The following is a 17,194-nucleotide window of genomic DNA, read 5'->3' as shown; positions in this document are numbered from 1 at the left end:
TTGCTCATCATATAGATTAAACAGGAAATGCATGTAGATTGGTGTGCTGCTACAAATGTAGTGCCTAAGAGGTATAGCTTGAAAAATGTGCATGCATATTTAAGAGAGGGTGCTTTTACAGCCAGTCATGTTCCATGCAGTTTGCATGGACAATACTGGGGACAATATAATGTCCCCAGTAGAGCCCTAGTCCACCCCCGAGAAACTTCTCTCGGTCATCAGTAGCCCCTAAAGTACCAAAGGCACCCCATACTTTATCCCATTTATTAGGGGCAGTTAATCTCTGGTACACTACCTGCTCCACCCTCTGGCATTAATCTAGGTCAGACTCCCGGTCCTCAAGTCTTGGAGAAGTGGTGTGGCCCCAGGCCCATGCAGTGTTCTTCTTGGTCACGCCCCCCAGCCATCACCAACCACATCTTTGTATACCAAGGCCATGGCTGCTCACCTGGGACTGTCAGGAGGAGCCACTTTGCTTCTAAGGACAGAAACTGTGGACATTACCTCAGTGACCTGTCACCAGACATTCCCACATGACAAGGAAAATTGAGGACTCCTGGCCACAACCCCGGTGACGAGTTGATCAGCCCGCCCCATCTCAGCTAGCAGAGTCGTGGAATAATAAGATCTATCAAAGATCCTAAGCTGAATCAGTCTAAACCGAGCGCGAATTGCAATGACCCGCAGGCTCTGGATCGTTTCCACCCAATCTTCATCTTCTTTGACCCCTAGGTCTCCGGCCCAGGCCTCCCTGAGCGTCACCAACGGGACAGCAGAGTTGTTAACCAGCTTCCTGTACATCATAGTGATCGCTTTCTCAGTTATGGGCTCTGTCAGGAGACGGTCGTAAAGAGGCAACTCCTCTGGCAGCTGCTCCCCCTCTTGTATGTGTCTGCTAAGGGCATGTCCCAGTTTCAAGTATTTGTATCCTTCCATCTCCGCCAGCTCGTATTCCTGGCATAGACCTCAATTATAAGAAAGCTTGGTCCCTCCAGACATCTCCCAGGTGCTCTCTGCCTATTAGCTACCATCTCAAGAAACAAGTCAGGCCCCCCACCTCGCATATTAGGTCACTGTCCACAGCAGGGTCAGATTGGCGAGTTTATCACTCCAGCTCAAATATTTTGTTGCCTCCGGCCATATCCTTACCACTGTCTGGGTCTGGGGCGGGAGGTCGCACTCCTCTTACCTGCTTTAAGGACCGCCTCATGGCCTCTGCGAACCATGGCCTCCCTGCCAACTCAGTATGCCAGTTCTTGTCGATCTGAGAAAGCCCAGTCATTGATCACCAGGAGCTGCGTCGCCCAATAATACTTTGTTATATCTGGGACTGCCAATCCGCCCTCAAACAGCACCCTTTGGAGTTTGCCCAACGCAATGTACGGGAGTCACCCTTCTACAACAATGAACGGGCTTCATGGTCAATTGTCTTAAAGAACTCAGGTGGGAACCTGAAGGGTGTGTTTTGGAGCACATAAGGCATGGGAGAGTCGTCATTTTATACAGGTCTCTGCCCATCGAGGATTGTGGTAGATTCTTCCAGTGCCTAGAAAAACCAAAGAGGGTCCTGGGGTTCTTAATATAGGGAGAGGGGGGCTGGGAAAAAACAAACAATAACGAAAACCTCTCCCTAACCATTAACAGTTACAATACACAAAATACAAAAATTGTTTCAAGACAGAAAAACAGTGCTGTTTTTCGGTCTTGAAACTATTTTTGAATTTTAACAGTTTTTTGTAAAACAATACGTTGTGTATAATTTGTGTTTTCTCATTTGGGTTATGTATGGTTTGATTGATGTCCGTGTGACTTGTGGTGTCATAATGTTGTTGCATATTTTCTGTTTTGCTTTTTTGGGGGTTGCTCCACTTGAATTCTGTACAGCAAAGTTTTTTATACAAATGAATTTACATATACATTTTAAAAAACGAGGCTTTTGATACAATAAAAACTCATAAACAGTTGTTTTTGTGGGACAATGTTGTTGTTTCTTATTTAGGATGTATTACCTGTGTATTAATTAAGGGTTAGGGAGAGGTTTTCGTTATTGTTTCAGATTCTTCCAATGCTCCACATCTCCATGCAGCCTGTCCAGTTACACAAGAACGTTCCGTCGCACAAACCCCCCTTGTGGGTTGTAGGTAACATATATCCCTAGATTTGCAAATCTCTCAAGCACCAATAGTGCTGTGAAATCAGGGGGAAGCAGACAGGGGAAAGACCAGTGATCCAGCCCAGTTGATACTGTGGCCCAAGTAGCTCCTGAAGATGTCAAAGAGCTGCAGGACTCTGGAGATGGAAAGGGACAGCGGGGTAAGGTAAAGCAAGATGTCATTGGCATACTGAGGGATGCGCTCCTCTCAATACCAGACAATCCTCACTCGTGTAAAATGGAGTCCTAACAAATCCAGGCCGCTAGCAGCTTGGGACCCCGCTCAAAGATCATACAGGAAAAGGGGACATCCCCACCTAGTGCCCTTCTGCAGGGCAAAGACGTGGGAGACTGGTCTATTAATCCTCACCCTAGCCAGTGGGCCCTGATATAAGAGTTTAACCCAGCCACAGAATTTTGGGCCAAAGCGCAAGCGAGCCAGAATAGCGAAGATGTAGTTCCATCTGATGGTATTGAATACCATTTTTCCATCCAGAGACATCAAAACTGGCTACTCCATTTGGAGTGGTGTGGTCCCATGCAGTGCTCCATAAAGGTGTCTCAAGTTGAGGCGGGTGCTTCTATTAGGCATCCAACCCGACTGGCCGGGATGTATGAGCGAAGTGATAACAGAGCGCAGCCTGGTAGCCAGGATCTTTGCTAGCACCTTTGCCTCTACGTTTAGTAAGGATATGGGTCGATACAAGCCAAAGTCGGTCGATGGCTTGCCTTTCTTGTGGATAACAACAATGGTGGCTACTCGCTGGAATGCTGGAATGCTGCCCTCATCTTGCGCCCTGTGGAACATAGTCAAAGTGTTTGGCAACTGTTTCCGCGATCCCTTTCTAAAGTTCTACTGGTATTCGATTGGGTCCGGCTGTTTTCCTTGACTGCAGGCCTCGTATCGCCCTCACAAACTGCTTGTCTGTCAAGTTAGCCTCTGGAGTCTCTCTCTGTTCGCCTGTGTGGGTCTGTAGAAAGACAGCACAGTCTGTGACGGTCCAAGACACTGTGGAGGGTAAAGATCCTCATAATGTTTAGCAAAGGTGTCGGATATGGCAGGCTCAGTTGTTTCAAACCTACCTTCCCAGTTTGCAATCTTCAATAACCAGGAACGGGCCATGTCTCTTTTGTCGAGCCAGGCCAACAGCTTGGTGGCCTTGTCCACCCATATCAAGAATTTAAATAGAACAACTTAATTAAAGATCCTGACCTGCACCAAGTTCAGCAACTCTTTCACTTCCCTCAGGGTTCGGAGGAAGCATCAAAGGCTGTCGTTGATCTCCGACTGTCATCACTGACACTGCCGGATGACCTGTTGAAGCAAAGGAAAACCGATAAGATCTCTTCAGACTGAAACGGTTTATTCAGGGAAATATCCAAAGGTTAAAAGGGACGTTATAGTTAGGTAAAATTTTAAACAAACAAAAACAATTAAATTCACCAGTTCTAGGTATCTCAAGTAACTATAACTCTCGCCTTCACATTGCACTGTTGTTGTCTGGATAGTTTCCACCCAATCGTCATCTTCTGTGTCCCCTAGGTCTCCGGCCCTGGTCTCCCTGAGCGTCACCAACGGGACAGCAGAGTTGTTGACCAGCTTCCTGTACATCATAGTGATCGCTTTGTCAGTTATGGGCTCTGTCAGGAGACGGTCGTACAGAGGCAACTCCTCTGGCAGCTGCTCCCCCTCTTGTATGTGTCTGCTAAGGGCATGTCCCAGTTGCAAGTATTTGTATCCTTCCATCTCCGCCAGCTCGTATTCCTGGCATAGACCTCAATTATAAGAAAGCTTGGTCCCTCCAGACATCTCCCAGGTGCTCTCTGCCTGTTAGCTCCCATCTCAAGAAACAAGTCAGGCCCCCCACCTCGCATATTAGGTCACTGTCCACAGCAGGGTCAGATTGGTGAGTTTATCACTCCAGCTCAAATATTTTGTTGCCTCCCGCCATATCCTTACCACTGTCTGGGTCTGGGGCGGAGGGTCGCACTCCTCTTACCTGCTTTAAGGACCGCCTCATGGCCTCTGCGAACCATGGCCTCCCTGCCAACTCAGTATGCCAGTTCTTGTCGATCTGAGAAAGCCCAATCATGATCACCAGGAGCTGCGTCGCCCAATAATACTTTCCTATATCTGGGACTGCCAATCCGCCCTCAAACAGCCCCCTTTGGAGTTTGCCCAACGCAATGTACGGGAGTCACCCTTCTACAACAATGAACGGGCTTCATGGTCAATTGTCTTAAAGAACTCCGGTGGGAACCTGAATGGTGTGTTTTGGAGCACATAAGGCATGGGAGAGTCGTCATTTTATACAGGTCTCTGCCCATCGAGGATTGTGGTAGATTCTTCCAGTGCCTAGAAAAACCAAAGAGGGTCCTGGGGTTCTTAATATAGGGAGAGGAGGGCTGGGAAAAACCAGAAACAATAACGAAAACCTCTCCCTAACCATTAACAGTTGCAATACACAAAATACAAAAATTGTTTCAAGACAGAAAAACAGCGCTGTTTTTCGGTCTTGAAACAATTTTTGTATTTTTTGTATTTTAACAGTTTTTTGTAAAACAATACGTTGTGTATAATTTGTGTTTTCTCATTTGGGTTATGTATGGTATGATTGATGTCCGTGTGACTTGTGGTGTCATAATGTTGTTGCATATTTTCTGTTTCGCTTTTTTGGGGTTTGCTCCACTTGAATTCTGTACAGCAAAGTTTTTTATACAAATGAATTTACATATACATTTTAAAAAACGAGGCTTTTGATACAATAAAAAATCATAAACAGTTGTTTTTGTGGGACAATGTTGTTGTTTCTTATTTAGGATGTATTACCTGTGTATTAATTAAGGGTTAGGGAGAGGTTTTCGTTATTGTTTCAGATTCTTCCAATGCTCCACATCTCCATGCAGCCTGTCCAGTTATACAAGAACGTTCCGTCGCACAAACCCCCCTTGTGGGTTGTAGGTAACATATATCCCTAGATTTGAAAATCTCTCAAGCACCAAAAGTGCTGTGAAATCAGGGGGAAGCAGACAGGGGAAAGATCAGTGATCCAGCCCAGTTGATACTGTGGCCCAAGTAGCTCCTGAAGATGTCAAAGAGCTGCAGGACTCTGGAGATGGAAAGGGACAGCGGGGTAAGGTAAAGCAAGATGTCATTGGCATACTGAGAGATGCGCTCCTCTCAATACCAGACAATCCTCACTCGTGTAAAATGGAGTCCTAACAAATCCAGGCCGCTAGCAGCTTGGGACCCTGCTCAAAGATCACACAGGAAAAGAGGACATCCCCACCTAGTGCCCTTCTGCAGGGCAAAGACGTGGGAGACTGGTCTATTAATCCTCACCCTAGCCAGTGGGCCCTGATATAAGAGTTTAACCCAGCCACAGAATTTTGGGCCAAAGCGCAAGCGAGCCAGAATAGCGAAGATGTAGTTCCATCTGATGGTATTGAATACCATTTTTCCATCCAGAGACATCAAAACTGGCTACTCCATTTGGAGTGGTGTGGTCCCATGCAGTGCTCCATAAAGGTGTCTCAAGTTGAGGCGGGTGCTTCTATTAGGCATGACCTTTGCTAGCACCTTTGCCTCTACGTTTAGTAATGATATGGGTCGATACAAGCCAAAGTCGGCCGATGGCTTGCCTTTCTTGTGGATAACAACAATGGTGGCTACTCGCTGGAATGCTGCCCTCATCTTGCGCCCTGAGGAACATAGTTAAAGTGTTTGGCAACTGTTTCCGCCATCCTTTTCTAAAGTTCTACTGGTATACTATTGGGTCCGGCTGTTTTCCCTGACTGCAGGCCTCGTATAGCCCTCCCAAACTGCTTGTCTGTCAAGTTAGCCTCTAGAGTCTCTCTCTCTTCACCTGTGTGCGTCTGTAGAAAGACAGCACAGTCTGTGGCGGTCCTAGACACTGTGGAGGTGTAAAGATCCTCATAATGTTTAGCAAAGGTTTCGGATATGGCAGGATCAGTTGTTTGGAACCTACCTTCCTAGTCTGCAATCTTAAATACCCAGGAACAGGCCATGTCTCTTGTCGAGTCCGGCCAACAGCTTGGTGGCCTTGTCCCCCATATAAAGAATTTAAATAGAACAACTTAATAAAAGATCCTGACCTGCACCAAGTTCAGCAACTCTTTCAATTCCCTGGGGGTTCAGAGGAAGCATCAAAGGCTGTCGTTGATCTCCAACTGTCATCTTTGACACTGCCGGCTGACCTGTTGAAGCAAAGGAAAACCGATAAGGTCTCTTCAGACTGAAACGGTTTATTCAGGGAAATATCCAAAGGTTAAAAGGGACGTTATAGTTAGGTAATATTTTAAACAAACAAAACCAAATAAATTCACCAGTTCTAGGTATCTCAAGTAACTATAACTCTCGCCTTCGCCATGCACTGTTGTTGTCATCAATTATGTCTAGGCTTTCCTGTTTTCAGTTTCTATTTTTGGTAAATTCTGGTGGGGTTTATTCAGTGTTTTCAATACCTTAAAAAACGGTTGTTTTCAGTGGTTAAACATTTTCGCGCCACTAAGAACAGAAAAAGTGTTTTTCCGGTGTTTATGGAACGTTTTGCTTTTATTATTGCTTGCTTTCTGCACTGATAGCACATGGTATATAGACAGTGTAAGTATAGTGTATATGAGGTCCAAAAAGAATTTTGCACATTAAACTTATTGTTGTACACCATAGAATACTTCTTCAGTGAGTCTTTGGGTCATGTGCGCTCGCTCTTTCTTTCCTATGTAAACTTTTGTGGAAAGGCCCTCTCAACATTGGCACTTGAGACGGGCAACGCCAAAACAGCCAGTACAGAATTTGTTAACTCTGGCCACTGACATAGCTTTCCATGCCAATACTGGTGCATTTGAATATTGCGATTCTCAGGGCAGGTTCTGCAACATCTGTGTTGAGCTGGGCACTTATGCCTTCAGAGCTACTGAAGCGGTCAAAAATGATTCAGCACTTTTGAAACTACGGAGGAAACTCCCCTTAACTGAAGGGATCTCGAACTTGTACAGAGTACCACAGTGAGGTTTCATTGACTTCAAATGCCATTGGTGGTGAAGGGACATTTCTATGCATCATTTCCAAAAGTCTGGTGTCATGTTTTCACCACTATCCCAGATGCTTGGTGATCGTGCTATTTTTACATATACTTGCCACTATACCTTGCATTGAATGTTTAAAGCCTGAGCCTTTGGCAATTCACCTACTATCAATACTGACCCACTAGAAACTGGAGGCTGATGTATTAAGGGTTTTCACCAATTCTCTGTGGGTAAATGTGATGACGCATATTAGGAAAGATTCTTGTGAAACCAGCCATTTTACCTATCAGTGAAAGAAATAAACACAGCCAAAATATCAAATATGATTTTGAGATTTCCTGATTCTCTACAGTTTATAAAAAACATGAAACAGGACCTAAAACATGCTTCTAAACCCTACATCTTAAGACCAAAGAGCACAAAACTGAAAAAAGCAAAAGGAAGAAGAAACAATATTTTAGTGGCACCCCTAAACAACAAATGTCTCTTTTGTCAAGCCAGGCCAACAGATGGTGGCCTTGTCCCCCATATCAAGAATTGAAAGAGAACAACTTAATAAAAGATCCTGACCTGCACCAAATTCAGCAACTCTTTCAATTCCCTGGGGGATAGGAGGAAGCATCAAAGGCTGTCGTTGATCTCCGACTGTCATCACTGACACTGCCGGCTGACCTGTTGAAGCAAAGGAAAACCGATAAGATCTCTTCAGACTGAAACGGTTTATTCAGGGAAATATCCAAGGGTTAAAAGGGACGCTATAGTTAGGTAATATTTTAAACAAACAAAACCAATTAAATTCACCTGTTCTAGGTATCTCAAGTAACTATAACTCTCGCCTTCGCCATGCACTGTTGTTGTCATCAATTATGTCTAGGCTTTCCTGTTTTCAGTTTCTATTTTTGGTAAATTCTGGTGGGGTTTATTCAGTATTTTCAAGTAATTTCAATACCTTAAAAACTGTTGTTTTCAGTGGTTACACATTTTCGCACCACTAAGAACAGAAAAAGTGTTTTTCCGGTGTTTATGGAACGTTTTGCTTTTATTATTGCTTGCTTTCTGCACTGATAGCACATGGTATATAGACAGTGTAAGTATAGTGTATATGAGGTCCAAAAAGAATTTTGCACATTAAACTTATTGTTGTACACCATAGAATACTTCTTCAGTGAGTCTTTGGTCATGTGCGCTCGCTCTTTCTTTCCTATGTAAACTTCTGTGGAAAGGCCCTCTCAACATTGGCACTTGAGACGGGCAACGCCAAAACAGCCAGTACAGAATTTGTTAACTCTGGCCACTGACATAGCTTTCCATGCCAATACTGGTGCATTTGAATATTGCGATTCTCAGGGCAGGTTCTGCAACATCTGTGTTGATCTGGGCACTTATGCCTTCAGAGCTACTGAAGCGGTCAAAAATGATTCAGCACTTTTGAAACTACGGAGGAAACTCCCCTTAACTGAAGGGATCTCGAACTTGTACAGAGTACCACAGTGAGGTTTCATTGACTTCAAATGCCATTGGTGGTGAAGGGACATTTCTATGCATCATTTCCAAAAGTCTGGTGTCATGTTTTCACCACTATCCCAGATGCTTGGTGATCGTGCTCTTTTTACATATACTTGCCACTATACCTTGCATTGAATGGTTAAAGCCTGAGCCTTTGGCAATTCACCTACTATCAATACTGACCCACTAGAAACTGGAGGCTGATGTATTAAGGGTTTTCACCAATTCTCTGTGGGTAAATGTGATGACGCATATTAGGAAAGATTCTTGTGAAATCAGCCATTTTACCTATCAGTGAAAGAAATAAACACAGCCAAAATATCAAATATGATTTTGAGATTTCCTGATTCTCTACAGTTTATAAAAAACATGAAACAGGACCTAAAACATGCTTCTAAACCCTACATCTTAAGACCAAAGAGCACAAAACTGAAAAAAGCAAAAGGAAGAAGAAACAATATTTTAGTGGCACCCCTAAACAACAAATGTCTCTTTTGTCAAGCCAGGCCAACAGATTGTGGCCTTGTCCCCCATATCAAGAATTGAAATAGAACAACTTAATAAAAGATCCTGACCTGCACCAAATTCAGCAACTCTTTCAATTCCCTGGGGGATAGGAGGAAGCATCAAAGGCTGTCGTTGATCTCCGACTGTCATCACTGACACTGCCGGCTGACCTGTTGAAGCAAAGGAAAACCGATAAGATCTCTTCAGACTGAAACGGTTTATTCAGGGAAATATCCAAGGGTTAAAAGGGACGTTATAGTTAGGTAATATTTTAAACAAACAAAACCAATTAAATTCACCTGTTCTAGGTATCTCAAGTAACTATAACTCTCGCCTTCGCCATGCACTGTTGTGGTCATCAATTATGTCTAGGCTTTCCTGTTTTCAGTTTCTATTTTTGGTAAATTCTGGTGGGGTTTATTCAGTATTTTCAAGTAATTTCAATACCTTAAAAACTGTTGTTTTCAGTGGTTACACATTTTCGCACCACTAAGAACAGAAAAAGTGTTTTTCCGGTGTTTATGGAACGTTTTGCTTTTATTATTGCTTGCTTTCTGCACTGATAGCACATGGTATATAGACAGTGTAAGTATAGTGTATATGAGGTCCAAAAAGAATTTTGCACATTAAACTTATTGTTGTACACCATAGAATACTTCTTCAGTGAGTCTTTGGTCATGTGCGCTCGCTCTTTCTTTCTTTCCTATGTAAACTTCTGTGGAAAGGCCCTCTCAACATTGGCACTTGAGACGGGCAACGCCAAAACAGCCAGTACAGAATTTGTTAACTCTGGCCACTGACATAGCTTTCCATGCCAATACTGGTGCATTTGAATATTGCGATTCTCAGGGCAGGTTCTGCAACATCTGTGTTGAGCTGGGCACTTATGCCTACAGAGCTACTGAAGCGGTCAAAAATGAATCAGCACTTTTGAAACTACGGAGGAAACTCCCCTTAACTGAAGGGATCTCGAACTTGTACAGAGTACCACAGTGAGGTTTCATGGACTTCAAATGCCATTGGTGGTGAAGGGACATTTCTATGCATCATTTCCAAAAGTCTGGTGTCATGTTTTCACCACTATCCCAGATGCTTGGTGATCGTGCTATTTTTACATATACTTGCCACTATACCTTGCATTGAATGTTTAAAGCCTGAGCCTTTGGCAATTCACCTACTATCAATACTGACCCACTAGAAACTGGAGGCTGATGTATTAAGGGTTTTCACCAATTCTCTGTGGGTAAATGTGATGACGCATATTAGGAAAGATTCTTGTGAAACCAGCCATTTTACCTATCAGTGAAAGAAATAAACACAGCCAAAATATCAAATATGATTTTGATATTTCCTGATTCTCTACAGTTTATAAAAAAATTAAAGAGGACCTAAAACATGCTTCTAAACCCTACATCTTAAGACCAAAGACCACAAAACTAAAAAAAGCATACGGAAGAAGAAACAATATTTTAGTGGCACCCCTAAACAACAAAAATCAAACATATGCAAATGCTTGTTGTAACTTGGTGTAAATCGGTTCAGTAGTTTTGGAGTTATAAACTGAAAAAGATTTATGTACATCTAAGGACATGGATTCATGTACCACCAGTAATACCGGGATTGGCTGGGTGCAACCTGAGAGGACAGTTACGGCTGCCATTTAGTTTATCAGCATTTGTCCCAGAGTGGGGAGAATAAAGCTGACATATGATATAAGGGGTCAGGATACAGGTATCCTGACCCCATAGGACTGATTGAGAGGGTGTGTGAGGCGGGCACGTGAGGATCCATGGATCCGTTGCAGTGCTCAGCAAGACCCCCCATGTGAATGCACGACAGATACACGGATCCAGTGCTCAATTAAAAAAAGAACATACTCACTCACATACTCTCACACTCCCACACAACTACTCGCATTTCTACTCGCACATCTATACATCTACTCACACATCTATACATCCACTCACACACCCATAGTCACTCACACTTCCGCACAGACCCAGAGAAGCACTCACAGACCAACACATTCACTCACAGACCCACAAAACCACTAACACGCCCAGTCACTTACCTATATAGCCACTCACACACCCACAGAACTACTCACACACCCACTCAGACCCACATAGCCACTCACACCTACTCAAACACATACAGCTACTCACACACACCCAGACTCACACACCCATTCACATACTAACACACCCACTCAGACTCCTACACCCACTCACAGACCCACATAACCACTCACACAGTCATACACTTACACAGCCACTCACAAACCCATGCAGCCACTCACAGACACACAGCAACTAACATACCCACCCATAGACTGACAAAATACTCATAGACCCAGTCATACACCTACAGAGCTACTCACACACCCATACAGCTACTCACACACCAAGTCACAGACCCACACAGCCACTTACACACCCATAAAACCACTCGCACACCTACTCACAGACCCACAAATCCACTAACACACCAAGTCATACACATACAGCCTTAGAGCCACTTACACCCACTTACAGACACACACAGCCACTCACACCCCAACTCACACATGCATACATCCACTCACACACCCATTCACACACTCATACACCCATTCACAGACTCATACACCCACAAACAGGCCCACAAATCCACTCACACATGCAGCCACACACTTACATACCCACACAGCCACTCAAGACCCACACAGCCACTAACATACACACTCACAGGCCCAAAAAACCACTCACAGTTACCCACAGACCCACAAAACTACTAACACTAACAATCGCACACCCACACACTCACAGACCCACAAAATCACTTGCAGACCCAGTTACACACCTACAGAGCCAATCACACACCCATAAAACCCCTCACACGCCCACCCACACACCCAGTCACACAGCCACTGTATTACAAGTGTTGTTGTTTTCTACTGAATGCAGGTTTTCACACAAAACTATGGCCCATGATCCAGATTCTGACCATTTTGGAGACTAAGGTACAGCCACCTGTATCTTGAAAGTACTGCGAAATTGAAAAGGAAAATGCTACTTATCAGTATGCATCTGTTCTTGGCATGTAGGGCTGCTGACATTCATATCTTAGCATAGATCGCCGCCTAGTGTTGGGTCCGGATGATTGCACCTTGTTGTCTTGGAAGAGTCTTCGAAGTATCACAAGATAGGTGGCTCCTCCCCCGGACTACAGTGCGCATGGGCATCCTCTCCATCCTCAGATTGTTTTTCGCCATTGTGGCAAAGATGGAGTATAGTAAAGTAAAAGATGGCCATGCAAAGAAAATCCTGCAGCTGCGACAGGCCCCGGGGAGGAGGGTGGGCGATATGAATGTCAGCAGCCCTACATGCCAATTACAGATGCATACTGGTAAGTAGCATTTTCCGTTCGAGGCATGTGGGCTGCTGAATTCATATCTTAGCATAGACTGTATAGCAGTACCTCCTTTAGCAATGGACGCCTGCCCCAGCTGCAGCAGTTTGAAAGAGTTCTGAGGACAACCTGGCCTACAGCAGCTTGCTGCTTTGATTGCATATCTACACAATAGTGTTTAGTGAAAGTGTGTATGGTAGACCATGTAGCTGCTCTACAGATGTCTTCTAGTGGAATGTTTCCCAGGAAAGCCATGGATGCCTCGATTTTGCGCATAGAGTGTGCTCTTGGGGGAACTGTTAGAGTGTGTTTAGCTTTGTGGTAGCATATTTGGATGCATTTAACTATCCATCTGGCTATTCCTGATTTTGAGATGGGGTTACCCTTATGCTGTGGTGAAAAAGCGACAAACAGTTGCTTTGTTTTCCTGAATGGTTTAGTTCTGTCAACATAATATAACAGAGCTCTTCTTACATCTAGTGTGTGCAAGGCTCTCTCAGCTACTGACTGCGGGTTTTGGAAGAAAACGGGCAGTTCTATGGACTGATTGATTTGGAAAGTGGATATGACCTTTGGCATGAACTTAGGGTTAGTACGTATGAACTACCTTATTTGCACGTATTTGCATGAAAGGTTCCTGAATCGTTAGAGCCTGTAACTCACTTACTCGTCTGAGTGAAGTGATGGCAATTAAAAATGCCACCTTCCATGTTAGAAATTGCAGTTCACATGAGTGGAGTGGTTCAAAAGGAGGTCCCATAAGTCTGGTTATTACTATATTTAAGTTCCAGACCGGTGAAGGTGGATGTTTTGGAGGGATTATCCTTTTAAGCCCTTCCATGAAAGCCTTGATTGGTGGAACTCTGAACAGAGACAGGTGTTGTCTGTTTTGGAGGTATGCAGCTATAGCCGCAAGATGTAGTCTTATAGAAGAGTATGCTAAGTTGCATCTTTGTAGATGCAGCAAGTAACAAATAATGTTTTGTATTGAAGCGTCTAATGGATTGATTTGGTTATTATTGCAATAGATTACAAATCTTTTCCATTTAGCTGCATAGCATGCTCTAGTGGTTGGGCCTCTTTGATAATGTTCATACAATCAGGAGGCAAGTTGAGATATCCAAATTCTAAGACTTCAGGAGCCAGATCGCCAGGTTCAGTTGATTGGGATCTGGGTGCCTGATTTCTCCATGGTTCTGAGTTAGAAGATGTGGCGATAGACGCAGTCTTTGATGTGGAACCACGGAGAGTTCTAGGAATGTTGTGTACCATGGTTGTCTCGCCCATGTTGGAGCAACCAGGATCATCGTCAGTGACTGCTGACGTAGTTTGCGTGCCACTAGCGGAATCAGTGGGGCTGGTGGAAAAGCGTACGCAAATCTGCCTGACCAGTTCATCCATATCACATTGCCCTGTGACAACGGATGTGGAAACCTGGCGGCAAAGTACTGGCATTTTGAGTTTTCTTCTGCGGCAAACAGATCAATCTCTGGATGCCCCCATTTTTGGAAGAATGGCTGGAGAGCTTGAGGGTGAATCTCCCATTTGTGTATCTGTTGGCTTTGTCTGCTTAACAGATCCGCTATTTGATTGTCTTTCCCTGGCAAGTGTTCTGCTAGGAGAAAGATGTTTTTTGGAATTGCCCACCTCCATATGCTCTGCGCGAGGTGAGAAAGCTGTAGAGAGTGAGTCCCTCCCTGTTTCTGGATGTAGTACATGGCTGTCATGTTGTCCGTCCAGATCAACACAGTCTTGTTGTATATGTGTTTTTGGAATGCTTTCAGTGCTAGAAATACTGCTAGCAACTCTAGATGGTTGATATGCAGTGTCTTTTGCTTGATTGCTGAAACTTCTGAATTAGAGTCTGCATGTTGGCTATCCTGACTGCGTTTGGCTATGCCTTTGCTACTGATGTATCTATTGTAGCTCCCAGATATTGTTGTATGTGGGAGGGTTGTAGATGAGATTTCGGGTAATGTATGGAAAACCCCAGACTGTGCAGCAGCTGGAGTGTTTGAGACGTGTGACTTGCAGATTGAGCGTACGTTTTGGCTTTTATGAGCCAATCGTCGAGGTATGGAAACACGTGGATGTGTTGCCTCCTGAGGTGTACTGCTAGACACTTTGTGAACACTCTTGGTGCTGTAGTTACTCCGAAAGGGAGAACTCTGAACTGATAGTGTTGACCTTCTATTGTGAACCTGAGATATTTCCTGTGCGCTGGATGTATAGGTATGTGGAAGTATGCTTCTTTGAGGTCTAATGTGGCAAGCAAGTCGCCTTGCTGAAGCAACGTGAGTACCTGGTGTAGCGTTATCATATGGAAGTGCTCCGATAGTATGTATTGTTCAGAGGTCTGAGGTCTAACATGGGTCTGAGGGAACCGTCCTTTTTGGGAATTAGGAAGTATAGAGAATATACTCCTGTTCCCTGGTGTTGAAAAGGGACAGGCTCTATGGCGCCCTTTTGTAGCATGGATTGGACCTCTTGCTGTAACAGTGTTTAGTGTTCTTTGGACATAGGACGTTGTTTGGGTAGTATGTTGGGTGGAGTAGAAGTGAGTTCCAGGCAATAACCATACTGGATAATTTGTCTCACCCACCTGTCTGTGGTAATTGCGTTCCAGACAGGTAGGAATTGGTTGAGTCTGCCTCCGACTGGTGTTAAATGGTCTGGAGGGAATGTGATGAAGTCACTGTTTGGTGGCAGTGGAGGCTCGGGTGTTATTGCCTCCACGTCCTCTGCCCTTATTAGTGTTTCCCCTATAACCTCCTCTATTGGAGCCTTGGTTAAAAGTGCTCTGGGTATTAGATTTTAAGGTAGAGGAGGTTTGCGATGTGTTGCCCCTTCCTGAGCCTCTATATGAGGAGCGGCGAAAGGAACTTCGATGTTGTTGGAACTGAAGAGCCCCCATTGACTTGGCAGTTTGTGTCCTTTTTCATTTTATCTAAAATGTTGTCAATTGCGGGGCCAAACAGGAAGTCTTGGTTTACTGGTTGCTTGAGGATGGTGGATTGCACCTCGTTTTTAAAACCAGATATGCGTAACCACGCGTGTCTGCGCAGTAAAACGCTGGTATTGATAGACCTGACCGCTGTATCGTCTGCGTCTAGCGCACATTTGAGGAGGCATTGGTTATGAATTTGCCTTCATGAATGAGGTCGTTGGCCTGTGCCTTAAAAGGTTCAGGTAGGTATTGCATTAGACTTTCGAGCTGATCGTAGTGTGCTGTATCGTATCTTGCTAGTAGAGCATGTGTATTTGCAATTCTCCATGAATTTGCGGGCTGTGAAGCTACTCTTTTCCCTGAGGCTTCTAGTATTTTAGATTCCTTATCAGGAGGGGGAGCATCTCCTGTTGTCTGTGAGTTGGCCCTCTTACGAGCATTTGCAACTACTAAAGAATCTAAAGGCAATTGTTGTTTTATAAAAGTAGGGTCTGCTGGTGCCGCCTTATATTTTTTCTCAATCCTTGGATTGAGCACCCGCGCCCAAGCAGGATCTTTAAATATGTCTGGCGTGTGCTTTAGGACCCCTTTAAGCATAGGAAGTGTTCTGAATTTTTTTTCTGAAATGGGGAAAGTGACAAATAAAAAGTGCTCCTCTATAGGGTCAGTGTGCATATCTAATAAACCAATTAATTTGGCACCTATTCTATCTAATAAACAAACTGAGTGTTCATTCACCCAATTTAAAGAGGCAAAGGAGGATCAAATTACAGACATTATTAGGCTAAATAAATCAGGTTCTGCCCTAGATTCTTGTCCTCCCAAAATTGTTCCCCCTATAATCGACTTAATAAGTGATTTCACAATGCAAATCTGTAATGCGATGTTCATATCAGGTGTTTTCCCTGATAGGTTAAAGAACACGCTATTAAAACCTCTCCTAAAGAAGCCAGGCTTAGATAAAGAGTTACTAAAAAACTACAGGTCTATTGATAGCTTGCCTTTCTTAGTCAAAGTGGTTGAAAAAGTAGTGAATGTTCAGCTTTCAGAATACATTGAACAGAATGATTTGCTCGATGAGTCACAGTTTGGCTTTCGGAAAATGCATGGAACCGAAACTGCGCTCATCAAGGCCGCTGATGATATCAGGGCCATTAGAGACCAGGGTGGTACGGCGGTTCTGGTCATGTTAGATCTATCCGCGGCCTTCGACACGGTCAATCATTCCACCCTGATTGACCGTGTCGGAGAGCTGGGTATCCATTCCACGGCTGGAGCCTTGCTTACCTCCTTTTTGGCAGGGAGAACACAGGCAGTAACTCTGGGGCCTTTTAGATCGGTCGACCTAGCGCTACAATGCGGAGTGCCACAAGGCTTGTCCCTAAGTCCGACACTTTTTAACATTTATGTGTCGGACTTAGCTAGGGTTATCAAGATCTACCGGATGAGCCTCACCACTTATGCTGACGACACGCAGCTGGTGCTAGCCATAAACAATGATGGAGAAGAGGTGGCAGTTCGGTTTCAGGAAGGCATGTTGGCAATTAAGGAGTGGATGGCCTGCAACTGCTTAAGGCCGAATTCCGAGAAAACTGAGGTTATTATTTTTGGTAAACTTTTTCCCCATCTGGTCATCAATTTGG

The 17,194-nt window shown here is 44.2% G+C and overlaps 1 protein-coding gene across 10 annotated transcripts in view; it reads right to left on the bottom strand.

Annotated features, from left to right (window-relative positions):
* The window catches only part of LOC144770929 (uncharacterized), a 584,254-nt gene that overhangs the window by 61,836 nt on the left and 505,224 nt on the right, over positions 1 to 17,194 (bottom strand). For 7 of the 10 annotated variants that reach the window (XM_078655752.1, XM_078655753.1, XM_078655755.1 and 4 more), the window contains 4 exons: positions 9,283 to 9,384; positions 7,772 to 7,873; positions 6,269 to 6,370; positions 3,366 to 3,467 (listed from right to left, as the gene is read on the bottom strand). In XM_078655752.1, the coding sequence (XP_078511878.1) occupies positions 3,366 to 3,467; positions 6,269 to 6,370; positions 7,772 to 7,873; positions 9,283 to 9,384 (408 nt within the window). Of the gene's footprint in view, positions 1 to 3,365; positions 3,468 to 6,268; positions 6,371 to 7,313; positions 7,485 to 7,771; positions 7,874 to 9,282; positions 9,385 to 17,194 lie in introns of those variants that run through there. The other 3 variants (XM_078655757.1, XM_078655756.1, XM_078655760.1) reach the window with 3 other exon arrangements.

This window comes from Lissotriton helveticus, chromosome 7 (genome assembly GCF_964261635.1).
Source record: "Lissotriton helveticus chromosome 7, aLisHel1.1, whole genome shotgun sequence".
Lineage (NCBI taxonomy): Eukaryota > Metazoa > Chordata > Amphibia > Caudata > Salamandridae > Lissotriton > Lissotriton helveticus.
The sequence above is the reverse complement of the archived record's forward strand: the minus strand, read 5'-3'. Positions and strand labels throughout refer to the sequence as shown.